Raw genomic sequence first — 18,830 nt, forward strand, 5'->3', positions numbered from 1 at the left:
TATATTACTTAATGTTATTACATTATAGCCTACATATGAAAATTTGGTTTCATTTTTGTCCTTCCATAATTAAATATATCAAAGACAAATATTTAAAACTTGGAGCGAACTTAGTGTAAACACTGAAAAACATTTAACTTCATTACATTAAAACATAAAACCAATATTTAATACTTTTATTTTTGTGAGGCCTTTCGATAGCAAGGCTACCTTCGTCAGACACATCACAAAATCTTTTAAGTATAATAAAAATAAGGATAGTAAATTAATGTATATATGGTCCACGTGTTTTGCACATGTAATTCTTATCTATAAGTCATGCGTGGCTTATGAGAACAAGTTTACGATCACAAAATTGTATTGAATTTAGCTTCCATGAAGAACCATTGTATGACTTTTGATTGTTGATATCCCTAGCTCCTGATTCTACATAGGTTCTATAAGACCCACCTCAGCAACCAACCAGCTATAGAAACCTTCCCTCAACTCAGTTTTATTTTATCTTTCACTGTCGTTTTTCTCGATTTCAACTTTATAATGAACACTAAGTGGAATAAAGGATATTATATCAAATTAATTAGTTATTCTCCCCCTTTCAAATCCAAAAACAACCATGAATTGTTGTTAAAGGTTACACGTATCGGAAATCATTCCATCATCAGAATACATGTTAAACTATGATCTAGCAAAAGGCTTTGTTCCTGGAATTAATATCTTACAATACACATCACACAACAAACAAAAATTCATGTTACAAAAAGGTAAAATGTATTATTTATAGATGATAATATAAAGTAAAAATTAAATTTTCAATCCAGTATAATTTTTTGTCATTTTCCAGTACAATTTTTTTCAGTCGAAACCATAGGGATCAGCTGTTCCTTCTTCACCATTGATAACCCGGCGGACCGGGTGCAGTGCGGGAGTAGTGATTACGTAAACTTTCGTTAAACTGTTCATATCACGGTCTGATTTGCCGTGGGTATCTATGCCTACAAACTTTTAATACGTATAATTGTTTGTTCGTTGTGTAATATGTGTTCTAATACATGAGTGTTCTAACTGCAAGAAGATGCCTTTCGGTGGATCTTTAACCTATTGTCTAGTGACGGATTAATTTCCGAAGCATGTAATTTTAGACAACATATCGCGGTTGTAATAATACCCCTAATTTATTGACAACTTAATCCAAAAGGGGCATGGCTTATGAATTTAAAAAAAAATAATTATAAATAAAAACTGATATTTTTGTAATAATTTAATTATTATTCCTAGGAGTTTTAAAATCCAAGAGTTAATTAAGAGAATTTATACCTAAAAATACTATTTTAAAAGTGAAAAGTTTTGAAAATTTAATTTTGGTTGCTAACAGTGAGCTAAGAGTCGTTACTGAAAGTCTGTAGAAACAAGAGTGAGTGATTCGTTTCCTCGTTAAGAGTGACACAAACAAAATGTGATCTCTAATGGTTTAGTGAGGTACTCCTTACAAGAAAATATCACCGTTTATTGCTCACTATTCTAAGGGCATAAACACTAGTATGCAATCAATTCTTCAATGTAAAATGTATTAATTTTAACGAAGCGTTGTTAAACTAGCAAATTACGCATAATAATAAGCTGTAAAACTAACCGACCTGAGACCAAGGGACTTGTGATAATTTATCTAATGTATAAGTTTCGAAATAAGTAATTTTTTATAAGTGAATTTCCATTAGCTGTATACTTAATAACAATGAATATAAAAATTTAAATTTGAAATACAGTTGGAAAAACATAAATAAATAAACCTCGGGAAAGGGCTTATAAAAGTATCTAAAAAGATCCAACAATATCTTACAGTTGTCACTTTTTATAGATTTTCCTGCGGATCTTGAAACCACAACATAAAAAAACAGTTAAATAAGAAAGGTATCAAATCGGTACTGAGAATAAAATGTATAAAAAATGTTACAATATGCATATACTTCATAAACATTTAACTTAAAAAATATTACACTGAGCTTTGTACGCAAGCTTAGATCTATACAATGCACGTACACAGGTCCGTCACTGAATGAATACTTTGAATTTTGACTTTTTTTGCAAGCTCGTCTTATCGGCTGCCATCTGCTATTGTTGTGTTAGGCTGAGGAAATTCTAATAACAGATAGATAAGCGGTGGTGCCTCCGATAAGTTCTGACTTTATCCTGTTCTAAACCATGAGATCTTTCAATGTAAGTTTAAAAGATCTCGGAGTGAATCTGCGGATAAAATGTATAATATAAAAAAATACATCATATTAAAACCTATTTATAGCGATACAAATATCACAGATAAATAAAACAAATATAAGCATGAGCTAAGGTACAATAAAAACTATTTAAACGCTTTCCCGTGGGTCGCGAGGACAGTTGACGCAACCCGCATGACTAGACTTGATGTTCCCAACGAAATATACCACGTAGTATTATTCCTTGGATGTTCTTAGTATAGGTAGTTAAATGACAATTAGACCTGTACTGAACGATGAACGTGGAACCGACTATACTTGAATATGATGAGATTAAGCATTGGGGCAAAATTAAGTCCTTTTGATAGTGTATTTTCCTCGACGTCAATAAATTTTGTTTAGTTTCGATTTAATACAATAGTATCTGTTTATCACAACAAGGAATAACATTTTTATATACTTGAATAATTAGATAATTATGGTAATTTATATCTATACTTAACATTCTATTTAAGGAACTAATTTTAAACTTTTTAATCTGATTAAGATGTAAATTTTCTTTAATGAGAATGAAACGTTTTGCTTATGTCCTAATCTTGTTTAATAAGTATATTTGATTTGGAAAGTTATAATCACTTAATAAGACACTGTCCGTTTGTATACGGATCACTATGTGTATCGTCATAGTTATATGGCTCTTGGAAAGTTGCCGCTGTTGTTTATCGTTTACAATCGATATCGATTTACCTCGTTTTTATCAGTATTGTTTCCATACATTTTCAAGACACTTTTCATTGCTGTGAAATATACTGTGAAATGTTCTTATCTCCCACCAATATATTTGTTTTAGATAATGGATATAAACTATTTCAAATAGAAAACGAACATTTAACCATATTACGTTTGGTAATAGATACTCAATTCTCAATTCCCTAAAATTTTTGAGGGAGAGATCATTGTTAAATGTTATATTATTTAATGTAATTTCATTGAAAACTCTTGTTCTTTTTCAAAAAAGAAGCTATGTTTGTTTCAGAAAACCTCTTGTCTACAATATCTGGGAATATTCCTGCTGGTGCCTTTATCCAAATCTGCAACGAATGGAAGGGATGGCATCGCGGTGAATCCTTTCCTCTACAACCACACTGACCTGGAATTTGTACAGTGTAATCATTCTTTTTATAAGATTAAACCGTACAACGGAAGAGCGGAGATAGAAAGCAGCCAAGAAAGTAGGGTAAATCCTTCCAGGCAATATCTCCCCTTGCCTGATCCTTCTAGACAATATCTTCCTCAGCCTGATGTCCCAAATCTGCTGAAGAGTGAAGAGGATCCAGCAGCATCATTTGATCAACCTAATTTCCTATCGGTTGAGAATACATTTTTGTCACCAAGTTTGCAGAAGAATTATAAATCATTATTTAATCAGAATGAGAAAACAGATACCTTGTCACCTGCAGCTGCAAATGTACCTTCAAACGCTTTACCACTTCCATCTCCTAGGAAAACGAACAACAAGAAACATTCAGATGAAGATGACGAAGACAATCTAGAAAGGCTTTGTAATGATGCTTTTCACAGCTTTCTTTGCAAGCCAATAAAAGGACCTAGGAAAACACCAAATGGAAGGCTGAGACAGAATGCTGTGTTACCTCCAGATATATTGGCTGGATTTTCATCCAATCAAGATATAGCAAGAGTGAGGCCCAACAACAAAGAACCGCCTCAGAGTGCATTCAATAACATAGGATATTCCTTTGCTAAACCTACAACAACAACAGTTCCATCATCTCCACAACCTAATCCAGCAAATCAATTTCCTCAACGTTTACCTTTCCCTAAACCGATTTCAACTACCACTAAAATTCACAGTACAACTCCAACACCTTTTGTTAATATACTAAAAACCATCGACCCTTCAAATCCGATCCTTCCCAGTCCAACGAATACAGATCTACACGTTATTAAACCACAAACGTCAATTGATGCATCCCTAAAAGCATCAGCACAAACCAACGGATACTTTTACGAAAAACCCATCGCTCCATTTCCCCCTCAAATAAGCAATCCTTCTGATAAAAACATACAAATAACTCAAAACCCTGCATATCCAACTTTCAAACCTGGGACACAAAAACCAAATACAACGCCAGGCTATGTTTATGATAAACCTAGAATTCCCTTCCCCAGCAACAACATTCCCCAAGTCGTTCAATCTCCTCAACCAAAATCAATCCCTCAACACGACTGTTCCAACCATAAATCTCCAATAAATCCTATTATTGCTAATCCATCTAATGAAAATCCATACATTCTGAAACCATCCACGCCAAAACCATTTATTAGAACTACTAAACCCGTTTTTACATTTCCTACCACTAATGTTCCAAAATATAACCCAGTTACTTTTAAGAACCCCTCAAAGCCCTTCCAAAGTCATGATTGTGATAAACCAAAACCTTTTCCCTTCCCAGCTAGTAATCCAACTAATCAAAATCCAGCGGTTCCGAAACCTTTTAACCAACAATCATCGAAAGCAATCAACAAACCGGATACTCCAAAAGTACCTTCGCCTTCAAATAATATTGCACAAATATTAGCTCAGCCGCAGCAGGTAAAAGCTGTTACTGTTCCACCTCAGAGGTCTTCTGGGTACTATTACGAAAAACCAGCTAAACCATTTCCCGATCCAGTGGGAAATCCAGGTTTTCAAAACCCAGTTGTTATTCAACGGCCTACAGAACCTCCGTTTAATTCTAAGCCAACAACTATAACACCTGGTAATGGATATTTTTATGATCAACCCAGAATTCCATTCTCAAGCAATAACATTGCACAGATAATATCAAAACCTTCTCAACCACGTACCTTCGCTCAAGTAAAACCATTCCGTACTACAACACCCGCACCTAATGTCCCTTGTGAACATGAGAATCAAAAATTAAACTCATTCCCTTCATCCATTACGAGCAAACCAACAAACCAGAATAATATCATAGTGAAGTCAGATTCGACATCAAATGCCTATGTGTATGACAAGCCCAACGTTCCTTTCCCACCTCAAGTGAGTGGACCGTCTATTCAAAATTCAGTGAGCTTAAGACCATTCACTACTACAACTTCAGTACCGTTCAGACCAACGGGATATACTTATGATAGGCCTGAAAAATCTTTTTCTCTACCAAATCCCACCAATAACGTTCCAAGTTTCATTTCAAGCCCTGCGAACAACGGATACAACTACCAGAAACCACAAAATCCGTTTTCGTCCCAAAGAACTCTCACTGCGGACCGTTTTGGATATTCAACTACATCTGGTGCTTCAATTTCACCATCTCCTACAGCATCTACAGGATATTCATACGAACAACCAAGAATTCCATTCTCTTCGAATATCACACCCAAAGTTGTAAGCAAAAATGAGCCGAATCTTATTGGAAATCCACAAACACAAGTAGAGGTCACGATCCGACCAGGATACGCCTATAATAAGCCATACAACCCTTTTGTGTCTCCTCAACCAACGAACGGCGGTTTTGATGTAGAAGGATACTCCTACCCTAAGCCTTCCATCCCTTTTATAAGATAAAATTATAAATCTGAACAACAATGCTGGACTCAAGTGTGATGTATTTTTAAGTTACCAATATTTTGATGTTATTTTAAGGTTTATATTTTATTTGATATTGTGTGTGTTTTAACACTTATAGCTAAGGTGTAAATAAATATATATGTCTGTTAATAGTCATAACATTTATTTCCTTTGTTTTGTTCCCTCTTTTCATTTAGGTAAACCTAGTCTAAATGTGTTTTCACTAAGAAGTAATAACGAAAAATATTGTAGATTTATTGTAAATTCTCTACCTCAATTAAAGGAGATGACTTTTTTAATTAATTAAAGAATTCGTATCCCTCATAATTGCTTCGATAATGAGGGTGTTTTATGTATTTTCTTCTTTTACGGATAATGAAATTTATTACTAAATAAAATTATAGTATTCTTATCATGTTGTTTAGAAAAACAATAGCCCATTTCAATTACGTTAAAAGAGAAATTTAACAAACACATGCTTATAATAAACCAAATTCATGTTTATTTTATTAAAATCAGTGTCTTAACCGACATGTTTAAGTTTTAAATCTGAACAGAATATTTCATTAAATGATCATTACAGTTGCTCAGAGCTATGAACTCATTGTTATATAGTAGGACTAGGAAGAATGGGAAATGTTTCTCAGGACATTTGTAGTATGCAAGTTCAGATGGTGCTGATAAGGACCTAGGATCTCGCTTATGAATAATACAAGAGACAAAGAGAACTTGCTTCCAACACTCGTTAGCTTGGAATCATATAGCACTTCTTTAAATGAACTTTCCAAGTATTACATTCCGTATCATTTTACTATACCATACCTTGGCGTTCTATCTGCTGTGAATGTTAATCTTAGTCCCTTAGTTTGTAAAATAACTTGCTTAAAAACAAAAATGTACTGCAAAAACACGTTTTTACGTTTGAAGCGCTAAAATGTTTTTATTGCCATTAATGCCCCAAATGTATACAATCCATGAACAAAAAAAAAATGTAGAAAGTTTAATTCTGAGACATCTGATGTAAATATATTCTATAGACATCAAATTCTAAATTGATCTTTTCAAATTTAATGTCACTTATATTACCATTAAAAAAGTAACAATACTGAATCATCATAGTAAATTTTAACAAAACTTGAGGTGTTACTAATTTAATTTACCATTGTAATTAACAAATAACTATATTACATCATATATAAGGTTCGAATATTCCGTCATTGCAGTCTATACACTTTTTAACATTATTGCGAATATTTTGTGTCGCTGAAGCAAAAACATCTCTCTTTTCCTTTATGCGGGTAGTGCCATCAAACATCAAATTCATCTCTTGTATTATCTTTCACTTTGTAAACTTTCGTATAACCCATACGAAATACTCCAGTGGGTTTAGGTTTGGAGACCTTGACGGCCAGTTAATAAATCCAGCACCTATCAGTTGGCTAGCAAAGTATTCATTTAAACATTCTTTAACTCTATGAGCAGTATGGATAGCCTTCATGTTGAAAACACATATTTATTCGTGTAAAAAATGGTGTATTTTCCTGAGAAAAAAACAATCGATTACGTAAAAATTCCATGTATGTTTCTGTTATTTAATTAAATGGCCAGTTAATTTATCATCTACAATATGAAACTATACATTAACTGAAAATCTGAATTAACTTTATTTATCGTACTTGTAGTGATAATACATTTAACTGCTTGAAGAATACTTTCACTATCATCTTGAGGTTGAATCTCGACCACATACAATTATTGCGCTAGGATAACAACCAGTCTCATCTATATCAATAAAAATCCTGATGATTATTGTCATTATAAAAGCCATACTCATAAACTATATCTGAGTACTTGGCGTGTGATAACATGCGAGACAATTAGAAAAAAGTGAAATAAAACCGACCATTTCCTAAATATAAATTTAATTTAAATCATTGGTAAATTGAATTTAAAACTAATGTTTCTTCTAGATAACAATTCAATAAAACTAATCACATCTGACTAACCAAGCGCCTACGACTCAGTAATACTGTGATTTAAGAAACCAACAACAGTAAAAATGATCAGTGCTACCAACTAATTAATAAAGTAATAAAATTATTATAAATAATAAAATTTAATTGAAACTGATCAACTGAAATGATAAAATAACAGATGTTGTTATTGCATCCGTACTGGTCAAAATGCATACTGTTTCTTTTCTTTCAGTTCAGTTTGAATGGATTAATTTAGAATTTCTTTTCTAGTGACTTTTAGTTACATAAACATTCTCTGAATGAAATTCTCAACATGTTTTTATGGGGTTTTTAATATATTTGATAGAATTATATCACCTCGAACGTATATAACGTGTTTTTCTTTAAGAACATTTAGTATTTTGAAGCTAGTTATTTTACAAACTAAGGAACCTTCTGAGACCTAATTTATTTAATTTTCCAGGTCAAAATTCATTTCAAACGATCAAATGTTTGTTTTCAAAACGATCAAAACTATTCTAAGGTTTTCAGACCGGGTTAATTTAATCCATGGAGTGGAGATCTAGGCGACATCTCTGGCTACCCATATCTCACTAACAAATCTTTTCCAGACATATGTTTATATGAAATTTTTGTATTGTATTAGGTATTAAATCACCTTTAAAAGTTTTTCAATTTTATGTATATATATCAACAGGGTGGTCCGGGAGGAAATTGAATTAATTATTTAAACAGTTGATATATATTCTAAAAGTAGTTTTATGGACAATTCCTATAAACACATAGTGGAAAAATATAAAAAAGGTGTAATTAAAAGAGAAAATATTAAAAATAATTCAATATAAAAATTAATCACAAAACTTATAATGTTTACTTGCTAAGTGAACCAATTTAGTGTATGATTAACACTAGAAATTACTTCCTAAAATTATAGGCATATCACCATAACTATATTTTGATTGATCCAGATCGAGCCTGAAACGTATTAATAATCAAATATTTGTAAAATATTAGGGGCCAGTGAATCACAAATATTTATAAGCTTAACACGTAATAAACTAAGCAGATTATGTAATACCTATTGCCTCATTTTGTTAATTTTTCCTAGTAAATAATGCGAAAGGATCTCAGAAATTCAAAAATGAATATAGATCCATGGGAAGAAAAATGTATTCCAAATATTTTTTTTTTAATACAAAGAGTAGCACACATTGCCACTAATTTACCACTGACATGGATGTTAAACAACCATTAGCATTCCTTTAAAAATCAATAACTCACTTGGGACAAAAGCTCGTAATTTTGGGATATAAAAATTGTAACAACAAATATTTTTAAATTTATCTTGCTGCTATAAAATCTATTCTAAATTGAAACCAAATATAATATAATATAACAAATATACCTCTTTTATAACAGGTTATTTGCTAGGAAAGTCTGTCTCCAAACATTACGTATCATCTTTCTACATCGTGTTGCATAGATTGTCTCATTTAGTCATCTGATAACCTGACTTAAAATTGGAACATTTTCCCTACCATGTGTAAATTATGACCTAAGGCAATCTATAAAAACTAAATCTATTTGTTATCACTTAAGAATGTATTCTATAAATTGTAATATTTGGAATCTGTACAGTAAACTATTTACTAGAATGTAAACGACGGATGGCTTTTAGAAAGCATATTTATTTTATTCAGTAACTATCTTCATCCATATCACGTTTAAAACATTTATAGAGGAGCATAATTTAGAACTCTGATGTAAATAAGAAAATTTCTCACAGGATGTATAAAATCGTTGATTATTCGCAAAATCCAATCTATGCCGCATATCCTACATCCAGGATAACCTCAACATCACGTCCAATAATAAAGTCATCCTAAAACCAATCTTAAAAAAAACGTTGACTAAATTAGCAATGTATTTAAATAGATTAGAACTGTTTTAATTAAGTATTATATGAAACACATCATTCTAAGTGACTGGAGTATAAGTAGGGAAGGTGATAGTGGGAGGGAAGTAAATACAAGTAAATACATACATGTAAATACTAAGAGTAAATACATGTGGAGTGTCCTTACAAACTGTTTCTGAACATTTTAATCTTAACTGGTTAGTTCTTCATAGTAAAAACTTTTAAGGACTACTTGAAAAGAGAGTATAGACATATTTTTAAGACATTTTATTATCATAGGCCGATTAACAATATAATAAATTATAATAAATAGTTTAAAATATAACGTAGATTGTTGTTATTCACAATGGAAATATAAACAAAAATGTTAAATATAACGTGAAGATGTACAATTTCCAACTACACAAGACTACAGTTAATTCACATATTTGAAGATTTTCATATTATATACCACATGGGTTGTCCTTAACCGAAATTAATTTAAATTTGTGGTTATTATGCAACACATATTATAGTTCATTTTTCCCTTATCCCTAAACTATCGTCTTCTGTAGTTTCATAGGAATTTATAGTTGAATTTTAATCGCTTATTCAATTGTTATTCTTTCACAGGTAAACACTTAATTTATTGCGTTACATATTCTAACTTTTCCCAATTAGTTAATGATAAATTTCTTCTGTAGTTTCATAGGAATTTATAGTTGAATTTTAATCGCTTATTCAATTGCTATTCTTTCACAGGTAAACATTTAATTTATTGCGTTACATATTCTAACTTTTCCCAATTAGTTTATGATAAAATTTTATTACATTATAAATTATCTTGTGCAATTGTTTTTTTTATAATTTATCTATTTTAAATAAAGTCACTCAAAAGTCACCTACTTTCTCCCTCATATTTTACATTGTTTTGAATACTACTTGCAATAATCTTGCCAAGATTTAAATTGCTTTGTCTAATACAAATTTAAATTATTCTCATTGTATTGTACCTATGATCAATAATTTGAAATCTAAACATTACGTAAATAAAACAAATTAATTTTATGTCTATTGCTGATTATGTGTTTTTTTTATGTGTTAATCTATCCTTTCATGTATTAAAACTTGTGTAAGATTCTATTTGTCAAACAATAGGTTTTTACCGAGTATTATAGGAAAGAATGTTGTCCTATATTTCTGGACTCATTATAGAATTGTAACGTCTTTATGTTTTAGATTAAAATGTATATGGTTAATATTTAAGAAAGAATGGTCACAACGTTGATCATTCCTGAATGGCTTTCGATTAATTACTATCAAATACGCACAAAATCGAATTTGAACCAAGGGCCTTTTACTAATGAAGTCATAGGCTTGAACAAAATCAAGCATGAATAATGTGCTGCACGAGTTTAAATTAATAAACTAACGAGTTTTTCTTAACAGGTTTACGTATCAATTTAACTCGTTTCACAATGAAATATTTCCTATTATGAAACTTTATCCATATGTTTTATCGATAAGTAGCTTTGAGTAACATTAAAACAATATAAATTGATTTATATGTATTCTTTAGCCAACAAAGTATATTATCCTTTCAGTTTATTCTTGAGTCACTATGCGGGTAATAAATAATTGGTATATGAATAAATATATTTTTCTGTAAAAGTTGAATTCGGTTCTGTTACTGCTTTAAAGATTTAAATGGACTATTTTGCTCTTGGCATCGAGATATAATCGTCATGTTTATCGCATCAAGTCATAAGTAGTATTACACTTTCCAAAATATGTAAATGTTTTCGTAATTCTTAATTATTCGATTTATTTTAGAAAGTCAATTTCACAGAATCCAAGAAACTTCTTGGTTTGACTCATTGATAAACTAAGTTATAAATTATTTAATAACAATTTATAGTACTATATTGTATTAATATAACATCATATTTGGTTTAATTTTATTCATATTTTTTTACATTTGAGCAGATGTTTTCCTGCTCTCATGAACGTTAAATCTCCTGCTTTAAAGTAATGATAATTACGTATACGATTACGTATACGACAACGTATTTTATTTGTGAAATTCGATCTCTTACCTCATTTAAGAGTATAAAAGAGGGTACACATTTTTTGTTTGTCAGACTTTGGATAAAATATCTCTTCTAGGAACATTTTAGATGTTATACTTTTCAAAAAAATGTTTAGCTGATCTATTCATAACTAGTTATTAGTATTCAATTAAAAGTAAATATTATCTCACAACTTTCCACATCGATGTAAAACGGATTTTGGATAGAACTGATTTAGGTGCTGGTATGTTTACCTTTTTATTTATAATGGAAATTAAACATATTCCCTTCAACATGAGCTCTTTATCACTCAATGTGTATTGTTGTATTAAGAATTAGTAATGAAAGATTACGTGAATTCCTCAGTTTTGTATAAAGATTTTTTTAATGTACATATAGTAGACCTTTTGCAAAACATATTAAAAATCCCGAAGTAAGTCTATACATGATTTATATGTGTAAATTTTGCAATAATCATAATAAATAGGCTTTATTTAAATTCTATATTTATGGAAATATGAACATTAACTAATTAACAGTGTGATAATTATATTCCGCAAGATATATTTTTAGTATTACTTCGTAACATGTATTTCAAGTTTGGTATGTAAAGAAATTGCTAAATGACACATATACCATTTTTAACAAGGGGAATTTATCTACGTTAATAATCTCTCCTTTAAGAGATTCACATCATAATTGTGTAAATAAGAATAAAATTCTAGATGGCACGCAAGTAAGGAAATAAATGATCCAAAAAAATATAATTGTCCTAAATTATGACTATTCATTTCAGTAAATAGCTGAATTGCATACGATTAACGGAATGAAAGAAATAAAATAACGATCGCATTAGTAATTGTAACGGGTAACGATGCGGTAGGCAAATTAGCAGATCAGATAAGAATGGAAGCTCTTTCTCATGAATAATACAAGACATAATGCGCTGCTCACTCTGATACTAAGTCATTAGCTATGAATATTTTACAATCATACATAATAAGTTCTGAAAGATTTCTCTAACTTATAGGTTTTTAGAGTTGTACTTAGGCTAAATCATCAATTTAATTATATATGTATGGTATGCTCGATTTCTAGTTGTGTGAACCTGGTAGCAATTGAAAGAATACAAGGAAAATTTACAGTTACCATATGGATGTGGAGGATCATGTTACCTGAATTTGTTACAGAAACGCTATGCTTACCATGAATATAAATGCAAACTATGGTGTGTAAAGATAAAAATAAGCTATAATAGGTGCTGTTACCTATAACACAGACTTATGTTGAATTAAACACACGAAAGAATAGAAGGTTGTCGAGTAATTGTAACCCCTGCTAAATCCCTGCTAACGGTAATTTCCATATACTAAAATATTGAGACTGTCTCATAGACTTGTTTCTAGAATCCGGCAACCAGCAAAAGTATTACGTCCAATATCACAAGGAACTCCTGGCTTTGAGGTTCCAAAACTTCACACCAAGTGATTTATAAGAATTTAGAAGTTGCATTATTGGCCACGAACTTGATCTTTTGAAACAGAAATTTCATATTGTCTATATTTATTATAGTTATATTTTACTATAACTATAATAAAGTAATATTTAAAAACCTTATCTAACATAAAAGAGGCTTATGTAAGAGATGACAGTACTGGTCAAAATTTAAGAGCTAAAAGAAGGATTTGAACCAGTGGCGTTATCTCTGTTACCCAGGCAGGATATACATTAAGCCCGCTTACCATTCAGTAATATTTTGTTTTCATGATAAACAATCAGCTGTATAAATAACCAGTGTTAATTCAAGAACGCGAAATATAAAGAAAACAATATCAGTTTGTTTGGTATTATTCGTTTATTTCTCATATTAATTATTTATTGATCAATTTGGAACTACTGACGAAAATAGTATTGGTTGAAAGAAAATGAACAATCCAAATGTATTTCCAGAACAAAAATAATAGGTTTAGTGCAATTTCATTAAGTGCATTAAAGTACACTTTTTTCAATACATTTCTGTAATTAAGTATATCTGAAAAGTACTTCACGTATGAAATATTTCCGGGAAATGTTTGAAAAGTAAATTCGTAGCGTTATTCTAAGAACATATATAAAGAATTATGTATGTAATTAAAATTATATTTTTAATAACATGCTTATAAGCTTTAGTTAAATTCCACTCGAAAGACGACAAAGGAGATTATTTCAAAATTGCCTTTGCGAAAAACTAAGTGTAAGTGTGCTAACGCTCAGATATCTGTGCAATGTAAAACTCCCTCATTGGCGTTTATAGTCAATTTCAAGTTCATATGAATGTGAGAGCATGAAAAACGTCAATAATGTGTCTCTTGTAAGTGGGTACACTTTTCTTTCAATGTTCTCTTTTAATTAAAAAAAAAAATATGTACATGGGTAAAAAGGCAAGCAAAAAATATACTCGACCCTAAATTTAGAATTTCTTACTTCTTTAAATATGAAACTTTTTATATTTTCATATAATTTCAACAGATACATTATCATGATATAGTTATTACTATAAATCAGCAATCCATTCAAATTATATATACTCGTATTACGACTGGAAGAGATGAGAAATCCTTCCATTGTGTTTCACTGACTATCACAAGCAATCTGGTTTAGTACTAAAGAATCTTTTTTAGAGGGCAATGGATAATGTTTATACTATGATTAAAATCAAGCTCGAAGGGCTAATGAATTGTGATTATAAGTTTACATTTTAAAGATAAGTGAACACACTAAACAAAATTGGATATGAAGAGAAAGTATAGAGAGAAGAAGGGTTGAAAAGGGTAAGAATGCCACTCACCGAAGTCCTCTTCACCTGTCTCACGCACAGTACAGCACGAGTGAGACGTCTCATACTCTCAAAAACGCCAGAGTCGACACACTGTCTATAGTCACTTGAAATTAAAAGAGTATAAACACAGTTCACACCAAGAGTCATGGGCATCGGGAGCGGGACAAATAGTTACACAGGAATCCACCACATCTGTCCCAGGTTGCGAAAAACGCAGTCCACAAAATCTAAAGCTTTCCAGGGGGGTTATAGAAAATACTCTCACCTTGTGCATTAAAGAGCCAGTTACATTGCACAGCTACAATGAGAAATGTGCCTTACACAAGCTAGAAAAGAGGATATATATTTTAGAATGAAGCCGTGGCAACTAATGTCACGAGATGAAATCTGGAGAATTATTCCAAATTTCTCGGTCAATTTCTCTCGGAGCAATCACCCTATTCTGCACTATCGTCTATACACTCGTAACAACTATCCCATTGAGTATTATAGAAAAGAATATAAATGTAAACACAATTAATCAAACAATGAAATTATATTCTACTAAAGTAACAGAGTTGTAAATATTATAGATTAGGCTTTTGAAATTACGTAGAAGTTCAACAAAAAAACCCCAAAAACACACTTAGGTGAGAAAGGGGGTCCGCAGAGTCGAGCTTAGTTGAGGGAAAGTATGAACACCTTGACCGCAGGTCTGGCAAGGATTCCAACTGGAGACTCCACGTGCTTTACACGCAACTCACTGGTACTGTCAGGGAAGAGAAGTACCCAGACCTTGGTGACTCTGGCTGGAGGCCAAGAGAGAGGAGTGTGCAGCAGTATCACTGATGCACGACACTAAAGGCTGCCCCACACTGGATGGATGTGTTGATGTTTGGTAAACATCGTTCGCTTGCTAATTATTAATCGTATTTCAATGTTTCCCTGACGGAGTTCGTATCTCAACAGAAACAGAAGAAGCCATCAATTTCGTCCCTCCAGCGGATGATTCCGGCGTGAGTTAGTACCCCGTGGATGTCCAAGGCATAACGTGGACGTCCAGTGGATGTATGGACGTTCGGTGTGAGGTGGCCGTAACACTACGGTGTGCCGTAACACAGAGATACAGTGTATGCGCTACACCGCGTACCTACTTTTGGACGCGTCTGAGAATCCATGTAATATATAGAGCCATTCAAATGAAGAGAACAGTGGACAAAGATGTCAATTATACTTTTGAGTTCTGAAATGAAAGAGTTAAATTTTTGGGCAAGTTCAGTTAGCCCATCAAAATCACTACCAGTGATGCAAACTAAATGCATAAAACATTTAGTGATCGTTGAGCAAGGCGATAAAAAGCCAAAAAAGATTATAGATCTTGAAAATCAGACAAAACTTTACGATTAGTATGCGTCTTAAGGGAGAAGTCTATTTTGTACATTTATTTTATAATATAGAGAAGTGGGGATTATCTGATTGCAGTATATATATTAATCACAAATCGTCACTTTTTAGGATGTTGAAGTTTTTCTAGAAAATCATAATTTAAAAACCAAAATACATGTTAAGGGTACTAATAAAATAAACTACTTACATTACAGTAGCTGTCATCCAAATCAAGTAAAAAAGTCCATTCCAAAAAGTCTTTCCATTAGAGCCAAATCCTTATGTACAAACGCTTCAGATTTTAAAATTTACAAAAGCAAAGCTCTTTCTAACAGGGGATACCCTAAAAAAACTTTTGAACCGGCAGCTCAGACAACCAAAAAAGGTTACAAATATTCCAAATCACTTCAAAAATGGTATTAAATTTATAACAAAATTTTATCCTGGTTTGCACAAATTCAATAGAGTTATGAAAATTGGCTATGACCCCCTTAACTGATAAATTACTGTCCAGGCCACCTAGAATAGTATTTAAGAGACCTAAAAATTTTAAGAATATGCTTGTAAGGCCCAAAATTTATGTTGGAAAAAATTATGAAAATTTATCTTTTATCTGAACCATGTAATACACCACGTTGTGGTATTTGCAAAATTATGATAAGACCGATTAATTCCAAAGTAGCGTCACTAATAAAACTTATCCAATAGCTGATAAATTGGACTGTACCTCCAACAATTCAATATACCAGCTAACCTGTAGGTTTTGTCCCAAGGACTACATTGGGCAAACCAAATTCTTTACGGGTAAGAATGACCGGTCACCGTTTTTATATCAATCACAAAGACGAAAACTCCAATATGAACACAAACAAGAAACATAATGACCCGGAAAAAGTGATTTCTTTGAATGTTCACGTTGTTCAATAGGCCAATTAGAGTTATATTAGCGTCCTGAGAAGATTTGCTCAAGGCATCCCTAATAAAGACAACAATTTTTAGAGCCTTATGCTTAAAAAGATATAAATGTGAGGTTGAGTATTTCTTTAAATTTCAATCACTCTTAGATGAGGAACTTTGCTGCAATTATATATTCCAACAATAAGATTATGTCTCTAGATCCATGACGCAACAACAAGCTGTGGCTGGTGCATCATAATTAGAGTTTCATAGAGATGAGAACTCACCAATAACTTCAAAGTTCCTTGTTATCTTTATCCAGATACTTTATCACTTCTAGGGTACTCATAGTCATTGATTTTAATCTATCACATCAGAAATTTAACAAAACAATAGATGAAGAAACTATTTATTATTGGCTACAAAACCAGAAACTATAACAATACAACAGATTAGTCTTATAACTAAAATCTAATAACCAAATTTGTTGCTTAGCGCTAATCTGAAGAATGGCTAGACAAATACAGCAATTTTTTATATTTGTTGGACTACAAGGAAGGTTTATATAAAAAAAATCAAAAATGTTGCCTGGAAAATTATGGAATTTTTAAAGAAATGTTAATATTTATGCTTTTCTTAACGTATAACCATTTAAAATAGTTTTAGATTAAGTAAATTAAATTTGATTTCAAAATATTAATGTAATTTATAAATATTAAAAAGAATATTTGGAATTAATTTTATATATATATATATATATATATATATATATATATATACAATTTTAAGGCCACTGTACAACTAAGTCAGTGCTATTACCCAAATTTAAAAATTTAATTTAATATTTATAGTTTAAAAATTTTTATTTCAAGTGAAGTCGAAAACAATCTGAAGTAATCTTTCTTTGCAGAACTAAGCGGAATTCTTAATGATGAAATTCACGAACATTGTCTTTTTTACTTTCAGGAAAAACATTTATACGTTATATCATATTGACACTATGCAGCATAAAAACAAAATATAAAAATGGGCGATTGCAAAACATCAAATGTAAAAATATAAAACTTAAGTTAGTTTCTGCTTTCAGTTTTGGCAAGAGATAAAATACTTATTTTATAAGAAAATACAGGTAACTTAGATAAATCTAATCACGTAGGGATTGAAAACTGTGGATTAAAATGAACTCTGAAATGAGACAGAAAATATTGAGCCAATTTAAATATAATATTTACCGATATTGTAAAAATAATGTTATCCACTCTTTAATAGATTAATGGTAACTGTTAGAGACCGTGATTGGGAACTATTATTTCATTACATAACTATTAAATCCAATGTTTTTCTTATGAAGGTTTTAAAGATATTATCAATTATATTTACACATATTTACATTTACGAAAAAATTTTTTATTTATAAATTGCCTTTTATTTCAGGTGAGTTTCGAAAACAAAAATCATACAACATATGAGATACCACACACTATAACAAGGAATGTCCGGTCAGAACACAAAAGGAATGGAGAAACATCTGGAGCGAGTCTATTGTTTTTATAACATTTCTTCACCCTTCAGCAGACGTTTTCCTCTTATAACAGACTATTACATTTAGTGAGGTAGAATGCTTGTACATCTTTGCAATCTCTAAACAGTTTCTAGCCACGTTTCTGCTAATGACTTGTTTTTTGTTTGAAATGTGTTTTTATAGAGAAAAATAATTAAAAGAAGAGGTAGTACATCAATAGAACTACCTTTTAAACTTATACCATCTGAGAAATAAATAAATAATAAATAAACAAAGATCTTTATACAAATTCTCGTTAAATGCAAACAAAAATATAGGGCATAGGATTATTAAACTGCGTCTATAATATAAAATTTAGTTCTAATCTGGAATGCAGAAACGGTAGCTAAGATACAAACTAGGATACATGCTAGGATAATGAAGCACAAAGTCAAAACAAGAAAGGAGCTGACATAAAAAAAAAACAACTGAACATAACTGTTGG

General features: G+C 31.2%; 1 protein-coding gene across 1 annotated transcript; it reads left to right on the forward strand.

Moving 5' to 3' along the window:
* The first annotated feature begins 2,199 nt into the window (after positions 1-2,199).
* Positions 2,200-5,799, forward strand: LOC124358247 (flocculation protein FLO11-like). Its single transcript, XM_046810541.1, has 2 exons — positions 2,200-2,214; positions 3,247-5,799. The coding sequence occupies exons 1-2, from the start codon at positions 2,200-2,202 to the stop codon at positions 5,797-5,799; spliced, it is 2,568 nt and encodes an 855-aa protein (XP_046666497.1).
* The last annotated feature ends 13,031 nt before the right edge of the window (positions 5,800-18,830 follow it).

Source organism: Homalodisca vitripennis, chromosome 3 (genome assembly GCF_021130785.1).
Source record: "Homalodisca vitripennis isolate AUS2020 chromosome 3, UT_GWSS_2.1, whole genome shotgun sequence".
NCBI classification, from domain to species: Eukaryota; Metazoa; Arthropoda; class Insecta; order Hemiptera; family Cicadellidae; genus Homalodisca; species Homalodisca vitripennis.